This window comes from Apodemus sylvaticus, chromosome 2 (genome assembly GCF_947179515.1).
Source record: "Apodemus sylvaticus chromosome 2, mApoSyl1.1, whole genome shotgun sequence".
Taxonomy (NCBI): Eukaryota; Metazoa; Chordata; class Mammalia; order Rodentia; family Muridae; genus Apodemus; species Apodemus sylvaticus.
Genome location: NC_067473.1, coordinates 113,751,833 through 113,779,817, shown reverse-complemented (window position 1 = coordinate 113,779,817; position 27,985 = coordinate 113,751,833). Strand labels below are relative to the sequence as shown.

The 27,985-nt window shown below is 47.0% G+C and overlaps 1 protein-coding gene across 4 annotated transcripts; it reads left to right on the top strand.

The window, feature by feature from the left end:
- Positions 1-88: 88 nt before the first annotated feature.
- Positions 89-27,653, top strand: Dguok (deoxyguanosine kinase). 4 transcript variants are annotated; one of them, XM_052174107.1, is made up of 7 exons: positions 89-266; positions 11,918-12,030; positions 17,518-17,705; positions 20,945-21,092; positions 26,340-26,455; positions 26,926-27,025; positions 27,421-27,653. In XM_052174107.1, exons 1-7 carry the CDS (start codon positions 125-127, stop codon positions 27,445-27,447), a joined length of 834 nt encoding a protein of 277 aa, XP_052030067.1. In that variant the 5' UTR covers positions 89-124; the 3' UTR covers positions 27,448-27,653. The 4 variants fall into 4 exon arrangements, with proteins under 4 accessions (XP_052030067.1, XP_052030068.1, XP_052030069.1 ...); XM_052174109.1 differs by lacking the exon at positions 11,918-12,030 and adding an exon at positions 16,522-16,601 and having other exon boundaries at positions 186-266; XM_052174110.1 differs by lacking the exon at positions 89-266 and adding an exon at positions 16,522-16,601 and having other exon boundaries at positions 11,943-12,030.
- Positions 27,654-27,985: the final 332 nt, after the last annotated feature.

Below are 27,985 nucleotides of genomic sequence, written 5' to 3'. Positions count from 1 at the left end.
CACTTAGGGAGCTAAAATCAGCCATTTCCTGCCTGCCGGTCCTCTGACGTCAGAGGCGCGCTGGAGTCGCTTTACCGTAGGCGGAAGTGCTCTCGGCGGAAGTGCCCGCCTTGCTAAGCTTGGGATGGCTGCAGGTCGGTTCCTTCTGCGTCGACTCCGAGCGTCTTTCCGTTCCCTGCTTCGGAACGCGCTCGTGGACGCGCCACACGCTAGGGGCATGCACGACGGGGGCGGCCCCCGAAGGCTCTGCATTGAAGGCAACATCGGTAAGGGCCGGAAAGTGGCTGTCGAGCCTTGGCCTCCGCCGAGTAGGTGACTGAGAGGCTGGGAAAAGAAGCTGGCCTCAGATCCTGTCCCGCCCTGCCCACCTGACCCCCTTCTGCTGCGACCGCCAGACCTGCGGGGTCTGCTTGTAAGGCCTTTCTCCCACCGTGCACCATGGGTTTTGATTTGGGAGACACTGGGCTTCAGTACCCGCCCACCTACTCACCCACAGGGACGTAAAAGCCTGACGCAGGCTTTAGATTGCCCCAGAATTATACTGGTTTACTGGCAAATTTCATTCGCTAGAAATAGACGCGAGAGTGTGCCGGTTGCTTTCCTAAAATAGCATCACCAGATTTAGCAAAAATAAAAATAAATGTCCAGTTTACATAGAATTTAAGATAATTTTGGTGTGTCACATGCAGTATTTGGGACATACACTTAAAAATGAAACATTGTTTATTTAGACTAAAAAAAGTTTTTTCCACCCCCAGAGACAAGGTTTCTTTATGTATCGTTGGCTGGCCTGGAACTCTATGTAGACCAGGCTGGCCTGGAACTCACAAGAGACCTGCCTGCCTCTGCCTACCTTGTGCTGGGATTAAGGGGATGTGCCACCACTTCCCGGCTTAGATCAATTCTTAACAGATTCCATTTTCACTATTTCGCTGTACCCCATGTTAATTGCACTATAAATTACTATGGTGGTGGTGTTTTGTTTTGAAACAGTCACTGTGTAGCCCTAGCTAGCTTGGACCTTGCTATTTAAACCAAGTGGGCTCAAACTCACAGAAAGTTTTTTTTTTTAATTAAGATTTATTTTATTTTTATGAATACACTGTAGCTGTCTTCAGACACACCAGGAGAAGGCATCAGATCCCATTACAGATGGTTGTGTAAGCCACCATGTGTTTGCTGGGAATTGAACTCAGGACCTCTGGAAGAGCAGTCAGTGCTCTTAACTCTCCAGCCCCATCTTGCTTTTTAAACTTAGGAATAAATATTTATTATACATTTTTGTTACAAGTAACCCAGTATGTTAGAAAACAAAAAGGCAACATGGAAGCAAAATGGTTCAACTCAATGTTGCTGAATTCTGCGGGTTCTTAGCTCTGCACAGACACTGACTCATAAGGCATCCGCAGGTATGGGGTGCTCAAGGCATTCTAGCAGCAAATAGTTTCTCATTTTATTCATTCAACAAATCACCCTTTGAGTATCTTTTCTGTGCTGGCAGTGTTCTTGGCCCTGAGGATACAACCATGAGCAGATCAAATAAAAAGTCTCCACTTGTGGAATCTTAATAGGGAGTAGATACGTAATAAAACTACAGAAATTAAGCAGGGTAAATAAACAGTGTATTAGATATTGATGAGTAAGATGAGAGGTTGAGGATGGTTGTCCTGCTTCCGAAAATAGTAATCAGCAAATACCTCACTGGTGAAGGGATGCTCGATCAATAACCTGGATAATGTGAGAGAGTGAAAGGTGTGCAGAGCTGACCAACAGTATTCTAGGCAGAGCAAGTCGGAAAGCCAGGAGGTGGAATGGTGTGGTCAGTGAGCAGGAGGGAACCCACTTCAGCTGAAGTAGAGTCACCAAGGAGGGCAGTGGAGGGAGATGGTCGGGCAGACGAAGGAGGACCTCGCCGTATAGATCCCAAGACCATCATGCGTTGTTTGTTTTTTTTTTATTTAAAATTTAGTCTTATATATTACATCCCAACCACAGTTTCCCTTCCCCCTCTCCTTCCTGTTGCTGCCTCCACCATCCCCCCAACCACTCTTCCATTTCTCTTCAGAAAAGGGCAGGCCTCCCATGGATAGCAACCTGAGACAGGAAGCCATTCAGTGGTTTGAGGTGTTGGGAGACAAAAGCATTGCCCAGGAGAAAGTTAGAGTTTAGGATAGGCCAGCAAGACCCCGTGATAGATGAGGTGTGTGTTCTAGAGGTCATCCAGTGATGACCTCAGTCATCTTTACTGGAACAGCTTGGAAGACTTAGTTTGGATTGTTTTCTAATGTGTATTTGTTTACTTAGTTATCTTATCATGGGATCTTGTGCATGCTAGCCAAGTGTTCTGCCACTGAAGTCCATCCCCAGTCCTGTCCCTTTTTTTTTTTTTTAAGTTATGTGTCTGTGAGAATGCATGCGAGTGCAGGAAGAGTTATAGGTGTTTGTAAGCCACTGATATGGGCACTGGGAACCAAGTTCAGGTCTTCTGGAAGAGCAGGAAACGCTCTTAACTGCTAAGCCATCTCTCCAGCCTAGGCCATGAACTTCGCTTTTGTTCCCTTCCCACATCAAAATCGTGCGTACAGAGTTCAGGCTGGCCTCGAACTCCCTATGTAGCTCCAGACTAATCTTGAACATACATCACTCTCTGGCTCCAACTCCTGCATTCTGGGATTACAGTTGTGTACTAACACAGTCAGCTTAGATTGACTTAAATAGAGACGTCTGGGAAGAACAAATTGTGTTGTTGGTTTTAAGCATACTGGGTCTCCATGTGGCAATTGGATAGCCAAATAGAAGTGTTGAATAAGTTCTTGGGTATGTGAGTGGAGGGTGCTGAGCTAGATGTATATATAGATGGTATTTAAAGCCAGAAGACTGTATTAAAGAAGACTGAGGACCTTAATATTTAAGGCTGTTTTCACCAGGCAGTGGTGGCGCACGCCTTAGATCCCAGCACTTGAGGCAGGTGGATTTCTGAGTTCAAAGCCAGCCAGGTCTAGAGTGAGTCCCAGGATAGCCAGGACTACAGAGAAACCCTGTCTTGAAAGAAAGAAAGAAAGAGAGAGAGAGAGAAAGAAAAGGTTATTTTTCTTTCTGTAAAAGATTGAAACACATTAGTAAATTGTTTTTTAAAAATGGTCTAGTCAAGAGGGGAAATTAGCTGGGTAGTAGTAGTTAATCCTAACATTCAGGAAGTAGAGACAGGTAGATCTCTGCGTTTGAGTCCAGCCTGAGCTACAGAGTAAGGTTCGGGTCAGCTATGGCTACACAGAGAAACCCTGTCCTGGAACAAAGGGGGGTAGGGGAGGTGGTGACTCAGGAGAGAGTTACTGGAATGCGTCTTTTTACCATTTTTATTATATTTATTGACTCCGTACCGGAGATTGCCAGCACTCATCATCCCCACTTCCTTCTTGGGATGCAAGGCTGCCTTACCCTCCCACTGCTGGGAGTCTCCTACCAACATGGACTCAGACTAAGCCTAAAGAAACACTCCCTCCCAATTGCTTCAGTCATCAGGTAGTTTGCAGAACACTAGCTTAGGAGGTTTGCAGAGGAGGACTGGCCAGATGCTGGTGAGCCTGTGGATACCACTTCATCCTGTGGGCAGTAGGTGGCTGCCTGAGCTACTAGAGAGCTGAAGTCAGTGTGTGCCATAACCAGATGCGTTTCTAGAAAGCCAAGGGCTACAGTTAAGTGTATAAAGTGGATACTTTCTATGTCACATGTGTTGTAGTACCCATAATGCTTTGTTTCTAGCTTGTCCAATGCACAAGTAAATAAATTGGAAAGGTCTAGAATAAAAAACTAGTTTCCATGGCTGTCGAAGTTGAAGGAGGAAAGATGAAACAGGAGGGAGAAGGAAGGGGCAGTTTAAAAGGTGGTCAGGAATTGAGATTGCCAGGACTTGCTTGGAGCTTAGAGGATGCTCAGAGTTACAGTTTCCATTCTGACTCGGTAGGCAGAGGGTGAAACAAAGGAAGAGATGTTCTGGGGAGGTCAGAGTGATGCATTTTGCCTGAGGAATCTGTGAGACACACAGAGGAGATCCTGAACTGTCTTGACTGGGTACCCGAGTGCAGAGAGACTTAAGATGGGACCGAGTCCAGGTATGGAGCTGGTGGCAGGTGGGGGTAGGTAAAGTCATGGCGTTGCTGCAGAGTGACCCGGGAGACTGCATCTGTGTTGGCTTTAGTCCCCAGTTGCCTCCCTCACTACACTCAGATGGCAGCTCCCACGCTGAGTTCCTCATCCTGTGTGGGCTGGCAGTGCATCCTACCCATGACTGTATGCACTTGAGTACTGCTGAGGTTGCTGACATGTTCAGTGCCTTCCCTGGGGCGGAGCCACCAGTACCCTGCTCATCTCCGTGTTGCCCTGCCTTTGTGCTCATGTGGTGACCTCCAGGGTCCTGTCCTGGCACATTTATGTGGAAGTTAGTCACTGGCACACAGGAAAGGGAATGGCTTCCGGTGTGGTCCTGAAACCAGACACAGTGTATGGCTGCAGGTCAAAGCTTGGCACCCACAGCTGAAAATCCAAACTGTAAAATACCTAGCAGCTCTTTTAGTTCTGTTCATCACTAAGGTATGGCCCTTGCTGCTTCCTGAAGCCCATTACTTTGTGACTACAAACCCCAGTTGCAGTGCAGGTTGCCATATGTGATAACTGTCAGCAGGTCATCTGACCCTATTCCAATATTTCAATTTCACGGACCTATTGTGAGAAGGAGAGACAGTAAGTTCCTCTGTTTCTGGAGATTTCAGTGTAAGGCAGCACAGGGGTTTGCTAAAGATACACTACTGCATTAGAAATAGGTGTCTTGTCTTTTTCTTGTATCAAGCGTTAAACAAATGAGCAAAGAATCCTGGTGGGGAACAACCTGTTTCTAATACTGGATCTTGGATTCTCTTGTCTCTGCAAGTCACCTCATACTTATCCCCCAGTTCTATTCTTGGTACCTGGCTAGGAACCCAGCATAGGAGAGGAGAAAGGTACAGTCTGTCTTCATAGAGCGAGCTCCCAGCCTGCTGGTGAGAGAGGAGGAGTGAGAAAATGATTACAGTCTAATACCTTGGTAAACTAGAGCGGGCAGTAATTAACTCTGCCTAGGGATGAAGTGGAGCTGGACAGGGTTCAAGGAGGCTTCAGAGAGTGACAGTAGTCAGATGAATCAGGACAGCCACGGTGGGGGAGGAGCACTGGCAGGCAGGCAGGCCCATTCTTGCCGAAAGGCTGAGTTTGGTCATGCTCTGAGCTGTAAGGAACCTTTTTTTTTTCTTGTAAATAGTTTCCCATGAAAAGAAAGGAAGAAACTAGACAAATTGTATTAAGTTTCTTTCACACTTCTGATTGATTTATTAAGTTTTCCCAGAAATGCTTTTAGGATTAGAACCTTTATGATCCTGGACTTAGTTTCAAGGTTGGAGAAGGTCCTTGAGGGCAGAGCTCAGCCTGCTTCATTGCTTTAGCTCCAGTACCACTTAGGAGGTGCTCCAAGGGCTTCTCCTGCATGAATGCACACAGCAGCCGATGCAGGTCCTCACATAAAGACTCTTCTTGGGAAGATTTTTTTTTTTTAAGATTTATTTATTTATTTTATGTAAGTACTCTGTAGCTGTCTTCAGACACACCAGAAGAGGGCATCAGATCTCATTACGGATGGTTATGAGCCACCATGTGGTTGCTGGGATTTGAACTCAGCACCTTCAGAAGAGCAGTCAGTGCTCTTACCTGCAGAGCCATCTCGCCAGCCCAAGAATTTTTTTTAATATGTCAGGTTTATATTTACTATCATTAATTGACTTCAGTAAAGACTTTTCACATTGAACCTTTTCTCCTCACCTTTTCCATCTTATTGAGGAAAAGAAAATGCTGGGCATTTTAATTCCACCTTTAACCCCAGTACTCAGGAACAGAGGCAGGCAGCTTTCTAAGTTCAAAGGCAGCTTGGTCTACAGGGATAGTTCCAAGACAACAGGGCTACTCAGAGAAACCACACACACCCCAAAAGGAAAGACACTAGAAATGCCCAGAGGTAATCATATATTTTAAAATTTCTGTGAGATGCCAGTATATTACATTTAAAATAATAGAAAATATGATATCTGGGACAGTCGGTCTGTTTCTGTCACCACTGCATTGCAGCATAATTAGCTATAACAAGCATGCAGTTTATAGAAAAGTTTATACAAAGAAAAAGCCATGGCTTGGAAAGGTAAACCGTTACAACAGGACTGTATCTAGCTTGTCGGATGACTGTCCTAAAGTTTAAAAAACTCACATGTTCCAACAATAATATACTCTGAGAAAAGTTTTTTTCCAAACAATCAAACTAGAGAACTCCAACAGCTAAGGCTCTAAAGGAAGACTTGATGCACCTTGAGAGATGGAGCACTCAAGAAAGACAACGGAGCACTCAAGAAAGACAACAGATTTAATGACAGGAAGATCTAAGTTATGCTAAGTCCAAAATTTAAAGAAAAAAGTTATTTGAAGGGATGCTGGCTGTAGACATGTGTATTCTTGTCACTAGCAAGCCTCTGTGGCAGTGGAGCACCAAACCCCACCGTGAAGCCTCTGGAGAACACGTTAAGACTTGTGTCTTAGCTGGGCGGTGGTGGTGCACACCTTTAATCCCAGCACTTGGGAGGCAGAGGCAGGCGGATTTCTGAGTTCGAGGCTAGCCTGGTCTACAGGGTGAGTACCAGGACAGCCAGAACTACACAAAGAAACCCTCTCTGGAAAAAAAAATTTTTTTTTTGTTTTTAGTTATGTATGTGCAGGTAGGTATGTCTGTGTAGGGCTTCATATACCTGCATGCAATACCTGTTAAGGCCAGGAGAGGGCTCTGATCCCCTGGACCTGGAGTTCCACACTGTTGTGAGCTGTCCAGTGTAAGTGCTACGAACTGAACTTGGGTCCTCTGGAAGAATAAATAGTAGCTATCCCAACACTGGAAAGTTACACCATCTCTGGGTTTATTTAAATATATAACCTTGCATTATTGAAGCAGTTGTTCCACGTGTGAGTGGTGCCAGTTGCAGCTCGGTTCTAATGGCATTTACTCACCTCAGTGTGGGTGAGCATTCATTCAGGAAATGCTACCCTATAGTGAATTACCCGGGCTACTCCAACCCTAGTAATATGCACAGCACAGTTCTCGGAACCTTCTGTCACTGTTGACTGTCTTTCTGTGCTGACACTGGCTTCTGATTACTAAGCTTGCTTTCTAGAAACCTTGGAATTGGTGGGAGCTGTGCACAGGGTACCCTGGACATCTGAAATGATTGTTGCAGTACTTGGAGCTGTAGGTTCCCATTGTATTTGTTAACATCCCAGGCTGAGTGTGTAGCTGTGACTCGATGCTTCGAGGTCTGATGATCAGATGGACTGACACTACCTGGTTCAGCTGGAAGGCTGGTGCTCCTAACCTGCAGAGCCCTCCAGCTTCCACACTGAAAGATGCAAGCAGGTCCACCGGTCATTTACCTCTAATCAGCAGAGCAAAGGCCTTCATCTTTTTGTTTTGTTTATTTACTGTTTGTTGGAAACAGTCTCACTTTGAAACTGGGCTATCTTGGAGCACGCGCTGTAGCCCAGGCTGTTGTCCAACTTTCAGAGGGTCTGCTCTTCTCTTGGCCTCCCGGCTGCAAAGCTTATAGGCAAGAACCACAATGCCTTGCCTTTTCATAGTACTTGAAATACTGAGATATGAAAAGGAGCTGGCAAGATAGCTCAGTGGGTAAAGACACTTGCTGCCAAACACAAGGACGTGAATTTGGTCCCCAGGGATTCAGACGGGGTAAGGAGAGACACCACTTCTGCAAGTGTCCTCTGGGCTCTGTCATGGCACACAGAGTAAATAAATATTACTTTAATTGCTTAAATAACTTTTTACCCTAAACGTAAGAACTGTCTTTCAGACTTACTGAACAACCTGTACTCTAGGTATTAGCTACCTAGGCCATATATTTTAAGCTGGGGCCTACTGAGCACAGGCGGGTTTGAAAAATCTGCACCTCAACCAGTTGGTAACTCAACAATGTAGTAGGGATTGGGAGCTAACTAGAGAAGTCCCTGACACTTAAGGAAAGGTGTTGGATTGTGAAAGGAAGGATTAAGCCACCGGCCTGGAGCTTTGAGAGAAGGGAAGACATTTACTCTTCCCTGTGTGGGAAGCGCAGAGGCAGAGCAAGATGAACAAGCACAGAGTTGAGTGGAGGTGGGACAGAAAAGCGTGACTGTGCGAAACTGTGCTCCTGTGCACCGAGAGGAGCGGGGTGCGGTGTGATGAAGGACAGATTGATGCGTGGGCTCCTGGCTGGGGCGTGGGGCTCCTGGCACGCAGGCTCTCTCGGTTCCGTTTACCAAGGAATACCAGAGGGTAGAACTCACTGGAGAAGGACCACTTCTGATAAAGATTAGATTGCCTTTGAAGGCTTTTCTTTCTCTCTTTGAAAGCGGGTCTTAGTACATAGCCTTGGCTGGCCCAGAACTCAGCAGACCAGGTAATCTCAAACTCAGAGCTTTGCCTGACTCTGCCTTTACCTCCCAGGTGCTGGGAACAAGGCGGGAGCCACCACATTCAGACTGGTATCTCTTTGGAGGGAACAGAAATTAATGTTTTGTTTGTTGAAATAGAATGAGCGGCTGGGTTTGGTTTTCTGTCCTAGCAAAGCCCCATACTCCACCTAGAGAAACAGTTGTCATTGTAGGGACAGAGCAGTATCTAGACCATCAGGAAGCCCGGCGAGAGGCATCAGTGTCAGAAACAGCTTCACACAAGAGGGCCATGTGAGCAAACCTGAAAGGCTGAGTTAGTGACTAGGTGTGGAGAGAGCATGCTCAGACAAACTGGGAGGCAGTACAGTCACACTGAGGAGAGATCGTGATGACTGGAATTATAAGGAGCTAGAGCCAGTAGCAAAGCTGAGATGAGAGAGGGAATATGTAGGGACCAGATCTTACTATATATTTATATATCATATCCAGACTGTACTGAGAGGCATGAATTTGAGGAGGGTGGGAGTTCAAGACAGGGCTTCTCTGTGCATCCCTGGCTGTCCTGGAACTCAGGCTGAGATTCACCTGCCCCTGCTTCCCAAGTGCCGGGATCAAGGCATCCACCACCACTGCTGCCCGGCTGTTGGCTTGAGTTTTATCTCAAGGCACTTCCTGCCGATCCTGACCACCTGAATTCAATTCTCAGAGCCCACATGAAAGGAGAGAAGTAACTCATAACCGGCTTCTGTCCTCCACATGCCCACTGGTTTGCGAACAAATAAGTAAATGTGACTTCACAATTGGGGGCTGCTGAGACGGCTTAGGAAGTAAAGGTACCTGCTATCAAGCCGGCTGACTACCTGGGTTTGATCCCCGGGCCCTCATAAGGACATCAGTTCCCACAAGTTGTTCTCTGGTCACCACATGCATACCTACCATGGCGTGCCACCTCACCCCCACATGATGAAAGAATAGATAGGCTTTTTTGTTGTTCATGAAAGCAAAAGAATTTTGGTTTTGAGACAGTGTCTTGCCTTTTTTTAATATACCTTCATTTTTTGACTATATTATTTTTATTTCCTCTGCTTGAAAAATGTAATGGTTTATTACATTTGAAACTTAAATAGTAAAATGATTACGAGATGGATGTTTTATCTTTCTCCCCCCATTCTTTTCTGATTTCCTTTTATTTCTCTTTTTTTTTTTTTGGATATTTTCTTTATTTACATTTCAAATGTTTTCCCCTTTCCCGGTCTCCCCTTTGGAAACCCTCTATCCCATCCTCCCACCCCCTTCCTCTATAAGGGTGCTCCCCCACCCACCCACTCACCAACTCCCGTCTTCCTGACAGTGTCTATCTTAGTTAGGGTTGTACTGTTGTGAACAGACACTATGACACAGCTCTTATAAGGACAACATTTAATTGGGGCTGGCTTACAGGTTCAAAGGTCCAGTCCATTATCATCAAGGCAGGAACATGGCAGCAACCAGGCAGGCATGGTGCAGGAGGAGCTGAGAGTTCTACATCTTCATCTGAAAGCTGCTAGTGGGAGACTGGCTTCCAAGCACTAGGACAAGGGTATTAAAGTGCATGCCCACAGTGACACACCTACTCCATTAAGGCCACACCTCCAAATAGTGCCACCCCCTGGTGCAAGCACACACAAACCATCACAGTGTCTTATTATGAATCCAAGCTGGCCTCATATTCACTGCCTAGCCACCACTGGCCTCAAATTCATGAACTTCTCCAGCATTCCTGAGTGCTGGGATTACAGAGGTACAACAGTCCTGACAGGAATTTAAGCCGCACTTCACATGCAGTACAGGTGCAGTGTGGAGGTTCAGTTGTAGAGAACACAGCTGGAGTCAGAGGCCAGGGATGCAGAGGATCTGGTCCTGAGTGTGGAGGTGCAAACAGGAAGAGGACAAACAAGGAACAGTTAGAAATACAGGCAAAAGTCCTTGAGGCCTCTGGAGGTCTGGCAGAGGGCGGGTGTTCTGACAGCAGTGGATGTTGCCCTCCTCTAGGTTTAGATGATGAGGACGCCCCACCTGGTGGATTGGATAGCGTTTATTTGGGGAATACACTGACTTTGAGCTGTGCATGGGATGTCCAGAAGGTTCTGCCCACCAGGAGCTTAGGACAGATGGGCCAGATGGAAGTGTAAATGGAAATAGACAATCTTAGCATTGTGGGACTAGGTTGATTCCACCTCCTTGCTATCTCCCCAGTCAAGCCACAAATAACTTCTTCCTGTTCTGACTTTCACTTTGGCCCATTCTTATATAGCGCTTGGCCCATAGTCTTTAAAAGCTGAGGAGGAGTCAGGAATGGGTTCAATTCCTGGGCTCAGTTCTCAGCAGCCTCACGTTGACTCAAGTCTCCGTCCGGTGCCAGGGGACCTGCCTCTTTCTTTGATCTCTGAGCAGCAGGCACACAGGTAGTGCACAGGTCACTTGCACACAGACAAAGGCACGTACACAGAGTGAAAGCAAATGCAAAGCTGCGAAGGAATCTTGTCTTTTCCCTGCTGAAATTACCCATGCCCAGAGAGGTCAGATCTGTGAGGCCCTGCGGAGCAGCCTTCACTGCTGTTGGCCTGGCCATAGCCACCCCAGTATTAACCACTCTTGTCCCGCACTCGCTGCTATATCCCTGCCAGCTGCTTCTGGGGCTGCAGCCATCCTGTGTTTGCCTCTCCCTGGCCTAGGGTCATGCTGCTCCCACTGTGGGTTATCCTTCCCCACCCTCAGCCTGACTGACGGCTCAGGGCTTCCTTTGGGGCTTCCTCAGACAACATTTTTTCAAAGGAGCCTTTCCCAAACCCCTGTGCTGCATGGAAGCATCCTGCATTTTCCTTTCTCAGCATAGCATGATTTATCAGTAACTTCCTGTGTGTTTGGTTAGTGCCTTCCACCCAGTACTGTGAGGATAAAATTCATCTGGTGTTTTATTACCCTCATACTCTAGGGCTGGACAATCCTAAACACAAGTTGGCCCTCCCCCATGGTTAGGTTTGTTGAATGAGTGAGGCTCATAATGGTTTTTCCTTCAACTTAAAGTTCCTACAGTCACAGCCCAAGCTTTAGAGCCACCCTTTGCCTACTTTTGAAAGTTCTGTTATACTCTCAACAGTTACTAAGTACTCTGCCTCTGGGAGGTTGGGTCACTAAAACTGCAGCCTAAATCCTCAGGTCGTGTCTGCTCCCTGCTGCCTGTGCTCACTGTGATAACTGGTTAGCTGCCCAGGCCCTCACCAAGCTGACCGTGAGTACGGCTGCCAAGTTTTGAAGCTGGAAAAGCTGGCCCTTGCTCCCATGAGGTGGCCGGTCGTGGCAGAGGTTAGTGGGTGCCTCCTTCCCCTGGATTTGGGAAGCATCCCAACGTGTGCCATTTGCATTGCAGCTGTGGGCAAATCCACCTTTGTGAAGTTACTCATGAAAACTCACCCAGAGTGGCAGGTGGCCACAGAACCTATAGCAACATGGCAGAATATCCAGGCTGCTGGCACCCAAAAAGTAAGTTTTGGGCTATGGGGGTAGTTGGCAGACATGCAGGCAGTCTAACTGGAGTAATTTAATTTACTCTGAGGACATGAAGTAGCCCAGCTTGTCTCCTTTTTAAAATAGCTTCATTCTAGAAAGCAGGCCACAAAGGATATGACTTGTTTGAATATGTTTAGTTTTGATTTTTGTGGCTTCTGTATGTCTGTGCAAGCGCCTGCCTCCTGTCTTTGTGGTTTCCCAAGCATGCCCAACCATCCAGGCTTTGAAAATGAATGTTGTCATTCCTACCCGTAAGTATTTATATTGTTATTATTGAAGCTGGCTGGCAGGACTAATAGTCAATGAGGACATCTTAGATGTGGGAAGGGACCTTACTGAGCATCTGGTCACCCTTCGAGTCAATGCAGAGATGACAGCTCATGTCTTTAAGGCACATGCTCAGTGCCAGGCCTCCTCCAAGCTGGACCAACCCCACATGTCTCACTCATACCTCACAGCTCAGCCCCAGTGTCAGGTCTGCTGCTTTTGCCAAGGCCGTAGGCTTGGCTTCAAGCCTGACCACATAAGTGTGAGTAGAGAAGGCTCAGTTGGACAAAAAGCTTAGAATAGCTGAAGGAGTGGAAGTGTGTGCTGCTGGCCTCATGAACTGCGGATACCTGGAGCCTGTGTTGAGTGGCCAAGTCCTGTTTTAGCCACTAATTGTTGGTCTGCTCTTCCATGTGTTGGGCCACATTGGACACTCTGACTTGGACTCATTAGTTCAGGTTCTTCTGCCTTTTTAAGCCTTAGCATGTTTTTGTGCTACGGCAACCCCTGTGTATAGTTGAGACTAATAGAGTTTTCTCTCTTCAGATCTAATTCTTCAGAATCTCTCCGGGGTTCCTCTGGGCCTGTTCCATTTTGAAGGCACTTTGTACGAGAGAGAGAGAGAGAGAGAGAGAGAGAGAGAGAGAGAGAGAGAGAGAGAGAGAGAGAGAGAGAGAGAGAGAGAAAGCGCGAGAGCGCTCAGCGCATTCTTTCCCATTCAGTTCACCAGGAGCCCAGTCAGGCTCTCCCTGGTGCTCTGTGTGGCAGAGTGCCTTAGAGTGGGCTCTGGGGCCAGGGTTGCTACTCCAGTCCAGAGTGAGGCAGCATGCTATGCTGATCACAGGTATGTCTTTCCAGTCATCTGTTCATATGCCTGTATTATGTAGCTGTATATTTGTAAAAGTTTCCATTAGAAACAAATTATAATTTCTTAGTATGCCAGAGGCAAGTGGTATCATTTTAAAATATGCTTACAAAATCTTTGCTACTCTACCATAGGAAATATGGAGCTAAGCTCTCCAAACCTTGGGTGCTCTTAACCGCTGAACTACCTTTCCAGTCCTCTATTTGTTTTTTGAAGACAGGGTCTTTTGTAGCCTAGGCTACCTTGAGCTCTTGGTCTTCCTGCTTTCACTTCACAAGTAGTAGGACTGTGGCATGGGCCACTGCACTCTGCACCACACCTGGCTTCTTTCTGTGGGTTCTGGGAATCGACTCGGCCTCACCCTTAGAAAACAAACCTTTTACCAATTAAGTCATTTCTCTGGCCTTCGTTTTTCTTTTCTTTCTTTTTGTTGGGGAGAGAGGTGAGAGAGTATGGTGGGATAGATAAATATATACACACATATATGGCATATATACTATATGCCATACTATAGGTAAATCTCAAGGGTTAAGAGATCAGAGGACAGCTGTCGGGAGTCAGTTCTCTTCTTCCAACATATAGGTCCTTGGGATTAAACTAAGATTGGCAGGCTTAGCAGCAGGTTCCTTTATCTGTGGAGCCGTCGTGGAGGCCCTGGATTTTATGCCTCCAATAGCTCAAGATTTTAAAAACATCCTCCTATATTTCTTTATGCTGTATGTGAATTTTAAAAGTTGTAAGACTCTAACATATATGTGTGTGTGTGTGTGTGTGTGTGTGTGTGTGTGTGTTAGGTGTGTGTGTGTGTGTGTGTTAGGTGTGTTTGCCTGTGCACTTGGGTGGAGAGGTCATCAGGTATCCTGCTCTTTGACTGTCCACATTACTCTCCTAAGACAGAGCTAGGAGCTTGGCTGGAGGCCGTCACCCCAGTGATACTCTGGTCCCCTCACAGTGCTGAGGTACTAGCTCGCATGCAGCCTTGCCCAGCTGTTTACCTGGGTGGTGGTGGTCTGAGCTCAGGTTCTCATGTTTTCTCATCAAACAATTTGACCCACTAATCATTTCCATGGCCTCTATATTTTTACATTTATTTTCATTTTCTTTTATATGTATGAGTATTTTCTTTGTATGTATGTCTGCATACCATATTCTTGCCTTGTGCCCACAGAGGCCAGAAGAGAGCACTCTCCAGAACTGAAGTTACTGATGGTTGTGAGCTGCCATGGGGATGCTATGGATAAAACCTGGGTCTGCTAGAAGAGCTGCAAATGCAGTTCACTGCTGAGCCAGCTCTCCAGCCGTTCTCTTTGTTATAAACAGTCGGATATCAGACCGTCCCAGTGGTGCTCTAGTTACCTCAGGCCTGGGTAGACATGTACTGTGTTGTTATTTGTGTTCCTCTCATCTTCTCCAACGCCTGCTACTGTTTTGATAAAGCACTTGACTAGAATGACTCAATTCTTATATTGAATACTTTGCTCAGACTTTTAGACAATTGCCACCTGGAGTCAATTAGAAGAGTTATCCATTTTCATGATTCATCTCTCTCCTCCTGCTTGCTTTGGGCAGAGCTTGCAGGAGGGCACTGCTCTCTTCTACCCTTGGTGACGCTCCCTCTAATGCCAGCACCCAGTCCTCTGTTTCTCCTTGTCTAGAGCCTGGAAGGACATCCTCTTTTAGTGCCCACTTTTTATCAACAGCAAATGTTCAGTTTTCGTCATAAATCATCTTAGCACCCCTTTTACCATGAGGTAATCATGGTGGTGCTGCTTTTCTTCTTAAAGGCAGGGTCTCGTATGTAGACCAGGCTGGTTTGGAATTTGGTAACCCTGGCTGGGCTCAAACTCACACGGCTCCTTCTGCTTCGGTCTTCCACACGTAGGATGAAAGGTGTGTACTAACACACCTGGCTTTGTCAATGTTTTAGAAGAATGGTTTATGTGTAACGTTTGAGGTGACTCATCAGTGATAAGATGCTGCCTGCTATCTGCAGGACAGAATCAATTTAGGACTTGTAAAGAAAATGGAAATATCTTAGTCTAGTTTAGTTATCATTGAGGATGTAGCCCAGGTTCAGATACATGGGGGCGGGGAGCATGGGGCTGGAGAGATAGACGGCTCCGTGGTTAAGCCATGGGCTCCTCTTCCAGAGGACCTGAATTCAGTTTCCAGCACCCATATGGCAGCTCACAACTGTCTGCATCTCCAGGTCCAGAGGATCTGGTACCCTCACATCGGCATAAATCCAGGCAAAACACCAATGCTCATAAAAATTAATAAATAAAAAAATACATGGGAAAATTGTTCCTCTGAATTCGCATCCTGGGGGTCTACTCTTTCTGTCAACTGAAGATCAGTATTAACATTTGTGATTTTTTTCTACTCCATATGTCTTTCCTTCTCATTTCCCTTGCATTTTAATTGGTATTGCTCTATATTTTTAGATTTCAGTACTGCTTTATTTTCCATTTTAAGTCTTAGTGGAGTCTTCATTAATTTATTGGAATTAAAGGGGGAAAGACTTGAATTTAATCATTGATTAAAACCATACAGTAAAACCATGCCTGTTCTTTCTTCTTTCTTTCTTTCTTCCTTTAGTTTAAAGAAATAAACTATGTACTTTTATTATTTTAAATTATGTGTATGGGGGGTATATGTACAAGTGCATGCACTCACACAAACATAGCCGCACAATACACACTCATTTTTTTTAAATATATAATGTGTGTGTGTGTGTGTGTATCTGTCAACTGAAAAGGAACAAAAGTCGGTATCTGTGCTGAGAGAACTATTGCCCAGAACAGGAAAACAGAAAACAAAAACGTAAATATCTCAGTAAATACCTCAGCAAGAGCCATGGTATTGCCTTACTGGTAGAATAAAAGCAGGCTGTCAGAAACAGAAGATGAGAGGACAGCCTTGGCTGTAGCCCCGCCCCCTCCGTCCTGTTCAGCACTGCAGTGAGCACCAGGCTGCCTGGCCCAGGGGTGCCGGAGCCTCCGTCTCTGCGTCCCATCTTGTGTAGGAACTCCTACGCCTAACTGGCCCAGGTTTAGTCACACTCTCGGGATTTGAACTTGGCTCTTTATAGTCCACTGACAATCACTTTAGCCACGGAGCCATTCTGTTTTATAGCCACTTGTTGTCTCTTGACACATCTGAACAATGTTGCATTGTCTGTGACGATTCTGCTCCTCATTTTTGGCCTGGGACCTCTGTCAGGTCTTACAGCATGAATGACCGGGTGTGGCATGCTTGGCCTTATTCTGCTCTTCGTCATTCTCACTGTGAACTCCTTCAACACAGTTCCCGCATCTTCTTTATCTTTATAGGAGAGGTGTTAGAATGAAGAGTTAGAGGAAGCCCAGTTTGAGCCCCATTCTCTGTTCACTCCCCAGGGAACCTTAAACAAGTAAGTTACTTAGCCTCTTAGTAGATTTGCCCCTCTGTAAAATGGTTTTGATAGTACTCACCTCAGGAAGCTGTTTGGAAGTTTAAATGAAATAATAGTTCAATAAAGTCTGAAGTATATGTTCTTTTTCTCCACTCCTTATAGCACCCGGTCCATGAAGTGTTTCACCCATACAGGCCTTCAGTCAGCAACAGTTGAATGAATGAATGAATGAATGAAGATACAAAGTGCTTTGTTTAAATTTTTCTTTTGCATTAACTGAGCCTAGAAAATAAACCTGGGCCATGAGTGTCCACTACTTGTTCCCACCCGTACATTCAGAATTGATGAGACTTCAAATTGCATCTCATGGTTCCTAGAATAAAGAAGGAACCGGGCTTTGTTTGAACAAAGTATCACCCTTCCATAAAACACAGAAGTCTGCTTTTTCATTGGTTATTTAGATTCTCAAAAAAGCAGTTGTTTTCTTTTGTATCTCCCTTGAAGTTTGAGAAATAACCACAAATGGAATTTGAAACTCAACATTGGTATTAAAGTAGGATTTGATTCAGAGGAGAATTGTAGGTGACCACCTACAAACAGACTCCGAGCCCAGACTCTGTGCATGTGTGAACTCTGTGCATGTGTGAACTCCGTGCATGTGTGAGCTGTGCTTTGTTCTTTCCTGTTCCAGTGAATGTGGTTTGTCATCTCCCTGTCAGATTCTTATCGTACAAGGATGAGCAGTCTTCTTCCTCCTTACATTGTTGAACTGAGCTGGGGAGTCCTATGTCTCTTCATGTTTTCAGTGGAGGGAAGTATCTATGGTTATTTTTCACATCAAGCATTGAACTTTCTCGAGGAAGGGCAGAGGGTGGTGTGTGTTGTGAACTAATTCACCTTCTACAAAACCCTTCTCATCTGCACTCCCTCATAGGACGGCACGTCCAGACATCTTGGAAACTTGCTAGAAATGATGTACCAGGAGCCAGCACGATGGTCCTACACATTTCAGACCCTGTCCTTCATGAGCCGCCTGAAAGTGCAGCTGGAGCCCACCCCAGGGAGACTCCTGCAGGCAGAGAAGTCTGTGCGGGTCTTTGAGAGGTCTGTGTACAGTGACAGGTAAGGCACCAAACTCTGCCAACCACAGACACCATGCTCACATGGTGTGGTTTTCTTTGCCCAGTCCCTGACCTTGGCTCACTGATCTTTGTAAAATATCTGTGTGGCCGGCTTGTGAGCATCCTCTCAGAGCAAAATAGACATGCTTTGTTAGTTATAGGTGCTTTGCTGCTTGCCTAAAACAGGGTTTCAGCTGAGCCCTGGCTGTCCTGGGACTCATTGTCAACCAGGCCTTGTTCCCAGAAATGAGCCTCCCGCCCTGCCTTCTGGGAGTTGGGATTGTCATACGTGCCACTATGCCTGTTGTTGTTAAGAACTGTTTGGGCCAAACAGAACAGTAGTGGCTCATACCTCTGTGAGTTCGAGGCCAGCCTGCTCTACAGAGTGAGTTCCAGGACAGCCAAAGCTACACAGAGAAACCCTGTGTCGAAAAACCATTTAAAAAAAAAAAAAGGATCAACTCCCTGGGTCTTGACATTTCCTTATAAAGAAGTAGGCGGTTGACCATATTTTGTGCCATTTCCTCATCAAAGCTGCTTTCATTGAAGAGGGGTATTTTCAGGCAGAAAGGATAACCTGGTACAAATTCTAATCTCAAAAACATTTATACTCCTTGAGAAATGTATTCCAGGAGCTGGGGGGTGTGACTCAGTGGTCCTTTCTGTGCCCAGGGCCTGAGTTGAAGCCCCAGTGCCAAAGGGAGAAAGTGTCATTCCTTTATTGGTTTGGTTAGCGTAAGTTTACTGTCTGTCTCCTGCACTGGTACCAGGCTAAGCCTCAGGGCAGCACCCGAGAACACCACCTTAGTCCCTGTTCCATGAGAATGCCACTTCAGCAAGGACTACATCCTGTTCCCAAGTATGGGGTGTATTCCAGACGACAGTGATTGCAGGGAAGAAGAAATAGAAGTTTTCTGACTGAATTAACAAAAACATCGGTGTGGCTTTAGAACAAAGCTCTGGATTGCTAGGTCCTTCAGCCTTGTTTTACCTGCAATTTCCCATCCCCTTCTCTTTGCCTCCACCTTCTGCCCACCACCACCAGCTCTGGAGAAACAGGGGAAGTGCCTACCTCGGGAGAGGCAAAGGCCCCTTTTATAGGCATAGTCATTTTTATTTGGAAGATGTAACTTTCATCTTCTAGTTGTCTGTGAAGAAGCTGGCAATTCTTGTCACCTTCAGTGAGCTTTAGCTACAACACGCCAGTCTGGGCAAGTTCACTTTTGGAGTTCACAAATTAGCTTCTTTGTGGCCTCAGAAAACCAGTTCAGATGGCTTCGAGCTGTCTGCTGCTGAGTGGCCGTCGCCATCCCGAGTACTTCACAGGTATGGTCTCAGTCAGCTCTGCCAGGTAGTGAGAGGCAGCTACCTTCCCAAGGCAGCATGACCTGTGGAAGCCGCAACTGGAGTCAGAGTCATCTTAAAAGCCACTCTCTTAAGGGAGACACAGCTTTGCAGTTTGCACTTCTCTGAGCCAGTCACACGGGAGTGTGGTTTTCATTTTTTTCAGAAGTGGCCAGTTGCTGACCACTGCCTTAGAAACTGGAGTTCATTGTTGCTGTTATAAATTGTTTTGTATCAAGCTTTAAAAGCAGAATTGACCCTTTTGAAGCCATGGTTTACACAGCTCTGATTTCTCAATTTACCCAGATCCTCCTTTTCTGTGGAAGTAAGCAAAGAGGGAAGTTAGTTTGATAGTCAGCATTAGCCCTGTTTGATCTGATTGGACGCTCAGCAGAGGAACTAGGTTCCTGTGTGCTGCCGAGGGGAGCCTGCCACCACAGGAAGCTCACTCCCTGGCTTCTCAGCTACAAAGCAGGATGGCTCAGCAGCTGAAGACTCAGCAGCCCTCACTCTGAAGGGCAGCACGGAAGGGTGGCTGTAGCCTGCACTCACTTGGGTTTTGTTTGGAGTCTTTAGGTAGTAATGAAGAAATCTCAAGGGTTCAGGTTCCGTGCACATGCTAGTTTCCCTTTCTAGAGTCACTGTCATTGTGGTTGGTTGCTCTGTGGGTCGTTTGTAGCATGGCCTGTGTAGGCGCTACGTCTCGTTCCAGGACTGGGCAGGATGGGAGCTGTAGACTGAGAATTCAGATTTCCAGGGCTGGGAAGACAGTCCAGCAGTTATGAGCATTTGCTTCTCTTTTAGAGGAGCTGAAGTTCATTCCCAACACCCACATCAAATGGCTCACAGCTGTCTATAGTCTAGCCCAGAGAATTCAGTGCCACCTTCTGGCCTCCATAAGCACCCACGTGTACCTATACAAACAACATACATGCACACATAAATAATGAAAATACATTTTTAAAACATCTTATTGATTCTTTGTGAGTTTCACATCATGTACCTCAGTCCCACCTTTCTCCCTGTCCCGTTGTATCCGCCCTCCACACTTGTAGCCTCCCCTCCCAAAAGAAAATCAACACACAAACAAAACAAAGCATAGAGAACACCGTGGAAGCTGTAGTGTGCCACAGGGTTTCCCACAGGGTCCCCTCTGTCCACACATCTTCACTCGTAAATGTTCATTGGTCTGGTTTGAGGTTTCTGGCTTCTATCACAGCATCAGTATTTTATCCTCACTGGGGTTCCTCCTGGTTATCCTGTTGCGACCCTGCAGCCTTGGATCTGCAGGACTGGCCCTTTCACAACTCAAGCAGATAATGGGGTGGGCCAGCTCAGATCCCAGAATCTGCACATAGGTGGTGGCTGAGCAGGTCGGCCTGCTGGCTCTCCCACATCCGCTCTCCAGGACGAGCTCTCCAGCCCTGCTTCCAACATCAGGAGGCAGGGTCAGCTCTCCTTCTGTCATGCCCTCACCCACCTCCAAAGCCAGCTCCACTGTGCTGCCTAGTCGCGCTCCGGGCCCACTCTCCCAAGTGCTGCAGCTGGCGCAGGACTGGGAGAGCTGACAGCTCACACCATCAGGGCCAGCTCTGCTGTGTCGCTCAGGCACGGTGCAGGGCTAGCTCTCCTGCTCTCATGACCAGCTCTCCCAGATACTGCAGGTGGCAAGGGGCAAGGGAGCAGAGGAAATAGGGAGGGTTTTTTTTTGGGGGGGGGTGATATTTTTTAAATCAGATTATTTTTAAGGGCTGATAGGAGTTAGAATAGTTAAATGGTTTGGATAAGCCTGAAACAAGCCAGTTACTGATTTTTCTACTTTTTTCCCACTCCTGACTTTCTTCCCACTTCCCATTCTTCCTCCACCCCAACCTCCCCCTCAACAATTCCAACCAGGTATATCTTTGCAAAGAATCTATTTGAAAATGGCTCCCTCAGTGACGTCGAGTGGCACATCTATCAGGACTGGCACTCGTTTCTCCTGCAGGAGTTTGCAGACCGGCTTTTGTTACACGGCTTCATCTATCTCCAGGCTTCTCCCCAGGTAACTGGGAGCCGAGAATGCTTAGGTTTCACTTTGTGAAACAGTGAAAGAGAGGTGATGGTGGCACATGCCTTAGTCCAGCATGAGGCAGGCGGATCTTGGGGAGGTAGGGGCTAGCCTGGTCTGCAGATTGAGTTCTAGGACAGCCAGTGCTACACAGAGAAAACCTGTCTCAAAAAAAAAAAAAAAAAAAAAAAAAAAAGCACACTTAGTGTCTATATTGTTTGGGGTTTTGTTTGTTTGTTTGTTTTGTCTTACCTAAAAAACTTCAGGAAACATAAGAGATGACGTCCTACAAACACCTGGTTTCTTGGAAGTTAGTTTCCAGCCGTCAGCCAGCACAGAGAGTGTAGATACACTACTAGCACCCCAGTACTGGGGGTCTCCCAGGGGTCTTCTGCAGCTGCAGCTGTGGCAGTGTGCCCGAACAGTTGCCTGTGTGTGGCAGGAACCCTATTGGTGAAGACATGAGCTGGAACAAACTGTGTTGGTTTTACAGCTCCAGGTCTGCAGGGTGGATGCTGAGATCTGCAGCCACCTGCCGTAAGCACTGTTTCCTTCCTGGGTCATCTGAGGCTTCAGCGCTACCTTTTGTTTTCTGACTAGGATATGGGGAGGGAAGGAATGTTTCCTCCCCTCATCCTAAATTGTCACCCACAGTTTGGTCCTTGAGAAGTCCCTTGGGCAGGCAAGCTGTAGAAGTGCCCTCTGGCTCTGATTCTGTGACTTGGGAACCGGCTTGGCCCATGGGATGATGTCATGGCAGGAGACCTCTGGAGACAACGTTGGCCCTTGGCTCCTACTGACTGGTCGTGACCTTGGCTAGACCCTGGAAAGCTTTCCACTGAAGGGGTCTTTGTCTATAAAGTAGATCTCTCGACAGACTTGTAGGGCAGGGTTCCCAGTCAAGGCAAAGCATGTTTTGAGAGACATTGCTGTCGACTTTTGAGAGACACTTTGCAAGTATGGTCAGATGCCAAGTACGCCCATTGTTGCAGACAGCAAGTCAGCTGTCTGCAGGCTGGGGCTGAGCTCTGGACAGAAGGGAGCTTGGTGCACACTAAGCAGGGCCTGAGAACACGTGAGAGTTCCTGTCATTTCACATTGCGTGGGCCACATGGAGAGGGCCAGAAGGGAGGGGCTTCTGAGTACAGCCAGGACTGGGTTCATGTGTTCTTGCCTTTTTTACCTTTTTAAAGGTTATTTTTGAGACATGTCTTACAATGTAGCTCTGGCTGTTCTGGAACTCACTATGTAGACAGGACTAGCCTCGGATTCAGAGACTCACAGACTCTGCCCGCCCTCTGCCTCCCAGGTGCTAGGGTTAAGGGTGTGCCCCACCGTTGCCTGGCTGCATTCATTCGTTCATTTATTTATTTATTTATTTATTATTTCTTCTTTTTAGATTTGTTTATTTTATGTATATAAGTACACTGTAGCCCCAGAAGAATGCATCAGATCCCATTACAGATGGTTGTGAGCCACCATGTGATTGTCGGGAATTAAACTCAGGACCTCTGAAAGCAGTCAGTGCTCTTAACCATTGAGTCATCTCTCCAACCCCATTTTTTTTTCTAGTATGACATTTACTCCTCTTCTTCTAGAAACTCCTCTTCATCTGTTTGTTTGTGTTTGTGTGTGTGTGTGTGTGTGTGTGAGAGAGAGAGAGAGAGAGAGAGAGAGAGAGAGAGAGAGAGAGATAGTGAGTCAAGAGGACAACTTAGCTTCACTTTTCTCTTCCCATCCTTCCATGAATTGCAGGGATGGAACTTAAGTCAGCAGTCCTTCTTTCCCTGCTGAGCCATCTTGCCAGCCCTCTCAGGAATTTGTGTATGCAGAGTACCTGAATTAGAATGCAAAAGGAGTATGAGAGTCTACATGAAGTTTCAGATCCAAATAAAATTGAATTAGATATTCAAGAGACTTAAGAGCTGCGAAGACTCTGCTGTGAACTGAAGTGCTTTGGCCAGCTGAGACACATTGACAAACTGCTTTCAGTGGTCTTTCTTGCTAAGGAGGAATAGACGCACATTGTAAAGACTGGTGAGTTTACAGGTAGAAAATAGTCCCTGAGTGGAAAGGAGGAGCCTGCTCCCACAGAGGGTGGCAGGATGTGGCTGAGGCAGGTTTCTAGGGAGAGGCGGTCTCTCAGCTGTGAGGTGCTGTGGAATAGGACAGTGAGGGTGTCAGCTGATTTAAAGGAGGCATTACCTTTCCCTTGGGATTCCTAAGGTGGCTGCACTTAGGGGAGCAGGGGTTGAAGGCTGTGGGCATGAGAAGGAAGAGTGTGGACCTGATCCATTCTGAGAGAGACAGAACAGCGTGGGTTTTCTCAGGGCCGGGGCAACATTGCTGGGAGGAGCAGAGAAACCAGGGGAAGCAGGTAAACTAGAGATGCTTGGCTGTTGCTTGTGTGGTATGGAGGTTGGACCCAGACCCTGGGATCCATAAAGCAAGCGAGTCTCCTTACCTTCCTTCTAATGCCCATTCAGGGCCTGTATGGAGTGGCAGGGTGGTGGTAGTAATAGTGACTGTCACTGGGGGGCTGGTTTGTCCCTTAGAAGAGACCAATTGAAATATTTCATAATGAGACTCTTGGGGACTAATTTGAGATTTTAGTGCTGTTTGGATGGTGTTAGATAAAGGAACCCAGGAATACCGGAGGATGAACAGGACACATACTCAAGCTAGCACCCAGCACAACACGGACTCCTGCAGATGCTAGCTTTAGAAGCTGAGAGACAGACTCCAGCCCCTGTCTCCCCAGCCTCCCCTTAAAGTGAGGAAGCTGGCAGTCACAGTAGTAACAATCAAAAGGAGAAACGGACAGGGAAGCTTGGACAGTGCTCAGGGAGGGACTGCTTGGGAACGTGTCACCTGAGCTTGAGGCTAGAGGGTGGGGTGAGCACACAGAGCCTTTTACAGTCACAGCCCGCAGGTCAGGAAGCTTGGCCCCCGGGTCCCTGCACTTCTCCCCTCACCGGCCTCCCTTTACAGTCTGTGTGTGCTCCCTCCCACGTGCACTGGAATGATGTGGGGCCAGGATAAAACTGTCCCATGAATTTTAAAATAATTCATTATAATCATGTCAGTAAAGTAAGAATTATGTCAAATATTCAAAATAGGACTTTGCCTAAACTTTAGAGGGAAGAGAAGTTTGCTCAGTTTAGCAAATTAATAATAAAAAGGGAAATGCTAACTGATTTTAATAGATCCAGGCTGGTGTCAATGGTTGTCTGTAGTCAATGGGTGATAATTATAAATAGCTTTTGTAAGAATTGTTCTGTCCTTGTGTGTATTTTAAAACATGGTTGTATGATATTTTTTAAAATATTCATTTATTCCAATTCAGAAGATATTTTTCTCTCAGAGGAAAAATTAAGGAACTTAGCTGAAGCTGCTTGCTTGTGGTAATGTAGCACAGTTAACCCCTGCAGAGGCAATTGGGCAGTTGTAGCAGGAAGAGCTCATGCCAGTTGCCCTGCTAATCCCGGTGCTTAGAGCTGAGTCCATAGATACGCTGGCACACAGACAGACTGCCCTGCTACATGTTAGAGGGGCCTGGCTGAGTATGCCATGCTAGAAAGCAGAGTACCATGGTCGTCTTTGTTGCTGCCTTTTTGTGACAAGGTCTTAACGCTTCATCGCCTAGCTGGCCTGGAACTCACTACAAGTATTCAAGTTTCAGCCACCAGTGCTAGATTTCTAGGTTTGAACCGTGCTAAGTGAGAACAGTGAACCACTGTTAAGTGAGAAGACAAAGCCTAAGAACGGAGTATGCCGTGGAATATTGTCTCTCCATTCTCAGAAGATGGAGTCAAGAACGCGTGTGTGCATAAACTGCTGCTGAAGCACAGTCACGGTGCCGTGAGAGAGGGGAACTGAGTAGCCGGAGTCAGGGGACATAGGAAACATGGGCCCCAGAGCTCCAGGTCAGCCTGGAGCACACCTAGAACTACCTCAAAAAATAGTCAAAGATAAAACTCAGCAAGGAAGGTGCTAAAGAGAATTGGTTTGCAGTTTCATTTCCTTATGGGAAAGATGAGACATGGGGGCAAGGGGAGTCCTAAGTCAGCGGGTTTTACTCTGCCCACACTCTGAGGACAGTTGACATTGAATAACGAAGTATTTGACCAGGCAGAAAGAGGAACAAGGGCAGTTCAGGCAAAACAAACATTTGGAGCAGAGGTTTTGAAGTGTGAAGGAGCTTGGCTTGTTCCACAGGAAGGAGGCCAAATCATGAGCAAGGGAGGGACTAAGGAAGTTGGGGACGAGTACTGTGGCCTTATGTGCTGTGGGAAGGAATCACAGTTCTCAGAGGCAGAGAGCAAGACCTCCAGGTGGAGGCAGAGGGGAGCTCAGCAAAGGGGCGGGAGAGGGGCCTCAGTGTCAAGACTCAGTTTCATTACATTCCTTTCACTTGACTTATGCAGATGTTTCATCTGCTCCAGAGGGAGTGCTTGATCTAGAGATGTGTCAGACTGCTTACCACTTTATAAGCAGAGTGGCACTCACAAGCCAGGCCCAGTGGTGCATGCCTAGAATCCCACCACCTGGAAAGCTGAGGCAGGGGGATGGCAAGTTCATAACTCTTGAAGTCTTTGGTTATGCCTGTGGCTGGTAGAGAGCATGCAAAGCAAAGTATTTTAAGCAGGGGCACAAGAACCATAGAAGGCTGCAGCGAGGGGCAAACTGGAAGGGCAGAATGGCTTTTGGCAATTCTAATTAAGTGCCTTACCTCGGAGCAGTCTCAGCTCCCTGCGGGTAGGTGGAGGATGGGGCAAAGGCAGCCCACCCAACCTGCTCACCTCACACGATAGCCGCCTGATTCTAAGGCCCGTGCTCGCTCCGTGCACTTCTTCACCTCCAGGAGACAGAAAGCAGCAGGCTCTTGAAGTGCCCCGATGAGAGACATGAGCGCCAAGGCAGAGGTGAGAGAGCAGGGCTGGCTAGGGGGATTAGAACCTCCTGTCTGCGTGATGTGCTCCGGAGGAAGAGAAAAAAAGGGTAGTTTCCGGCTCCCAGTGTGGCTGGCTGGGCGGATGGTGTCTGCTATTAACCAGCTGAAGCTCCTCCAAGAAGAGCACTCTGAGGAGATGTGGACAACATGGTGCCAGTGCTCTGAGCAAGAGACCAATGCAGCAGATGCAGACTCGTGGGCTGTGGCACCAAAGAGGACAGACAGACATTTGTGTGTTGTTTGGCCCTGTGAGACTGGAATATAACAGCAGGGGGATTGTCTTTTAGGTCTGTATGGAGAGACTGTACCAGAGGGGCAGAGAAGAAGAGAAAGGCATTGAGCTGGCCTACCTTAAACAGCTACATGGTCAGCACGAAGACTGGTTTATTAACAAGACCACCAAGTAAGTATGTAACAGACCAAAGCCTCTGCCGCCATGCGGAGCACAACCTTTTAGCTCACAGCAGAACTGCAAGGACGCTGGACGTGCCCAGCGTCTCTCAGCTAGATGTCATATGGAATAGAACCCATTGGTCCCAAGGGGCATCTGTCAGGTTCTCTCTCCCTCCTTTCCTTCCTTTCTTTTTTTGCTCTCGATTGTACCTTGTGATGAATGCTTGTCATAATTGGCTCAGGATGGAGGACTGAGGTTGTTTAGAGAAATGTCCATTTTGATTGGCATTTTTAGCATCCTCCGTCAGGCTTGGGTGGCTCACCTCAGTGTTTTAAATGCTGACGTCAGTAGCAGTCTAAAGACTGGAGATCCATCTCAACCTTCCACTCCACTTCATTCCAGCTTTAGCCTTGAGACTCTGGGCGGGTCGTGAGGGGGCTGAGGGTCGTTACTCTAGCATTTCTCTCTGGCTGCTCCAGGCTCCACTTCGATGCTCTGCAGCGTGTGCCGGTGCTGGTGCTGAATGTCAGCGAAGATTTCTCTGAAAACGCCGCCAAGCAAGCAGAGCTCATGGGACAGGTGAGCAGAGCCTCGGCTTTTCCCAGAGCACAGCTGTCGTCTTCCCGGCCTCTGTGTCAGGCCTTGGTGCTTTGTGCTTCAAATTGCATTTCACACTCCAAAACCCTGAGATAGTAGGCAAATCACAAATAAAACCCCAGCTCTTAAAGTGCCCTGGATGAGGAGGCATCAGTCAGTCAGCCGACTCTCAGCATGTGCGGGCCGGCCCACCTCCTCCTGCAAGGGGTTTGAAAGTGGGGGACGGGACATGTGGGTGCGGTCCCCAGCTCCTACTCCCTGATGCCTGACCTGGGCAGCTCACATTTCCTCGCCTCATAAATGTTCATGGAACTGCAGCTCATACACTGAGGGAAGCACTGAGACTGCAGCGTACATTAGATCTTGTTTTCCTGCAGGTAAACACCTTTATGAGGAACCTGTAAGCAATAAGTAGACGTCATGACTGTGGTCTGGGCTCTGACTTTCTTAGATGCTGCCCTGTCATCCATCCTCTTATGCACACCCCCTGGACCCCTCACGCACCCCCACACTTGGACATGTGCTGTCTTCGACGTACTGCCATTGTCTTTTTTTTTTTTTTTTAATCTCAAGCACTTTGAAAATAAAGCTGACTTTGCTATTTTTCTAATCCAGTTGTCGGTTTATTTCAGGATATATCTATCAATGCCTGTTCTCATGTCCATAGTAGATACCAGTTTTCACCTAAGAAAATTCTTAGCCTTTCTTCACCAGCACTCCTGTGTGATCATGTGTTCTTTTGATAATCCAAGGCAGGACTATCCCAGAGCTACAAACCAGCCAAGCCCTGCCTTGCATGAAGTCTGTGCACCCCAGAATGGAGAAATGAGTGCATACCCCAAGCAGCTTCTTTAGCTCTTCAGATCCACTGTTCCTGGTGCTGAGAAGGGATGGAGGGGGTTATCCCAGTCGTGGAGCTAAAGAGATTGCCCAGAATGTGGG

Coding starts and splice junctions, on each gene's coding strand:
- Dguok (XM_052174107.1), top strand. CDS start 125: ATGGCTGCAGGTCGGTTCCTTCTGCGTCGACTCCGAGCGTCTTTCCGT. Junction 267..11,917: donor CTGCATTGAAGGCAACATCG/GTAAGGGCCGGA, acceptor TTTGCATTGCAG/CTGTGGGCAAATCCACCTTT. Junction 26,456..26,925: donor TTTATTAACAAGACCACCAA/GTAAGTATGTAA, acceptor TGGCTGCTCCAG/GCTCCACTTCGATGCTCTGC.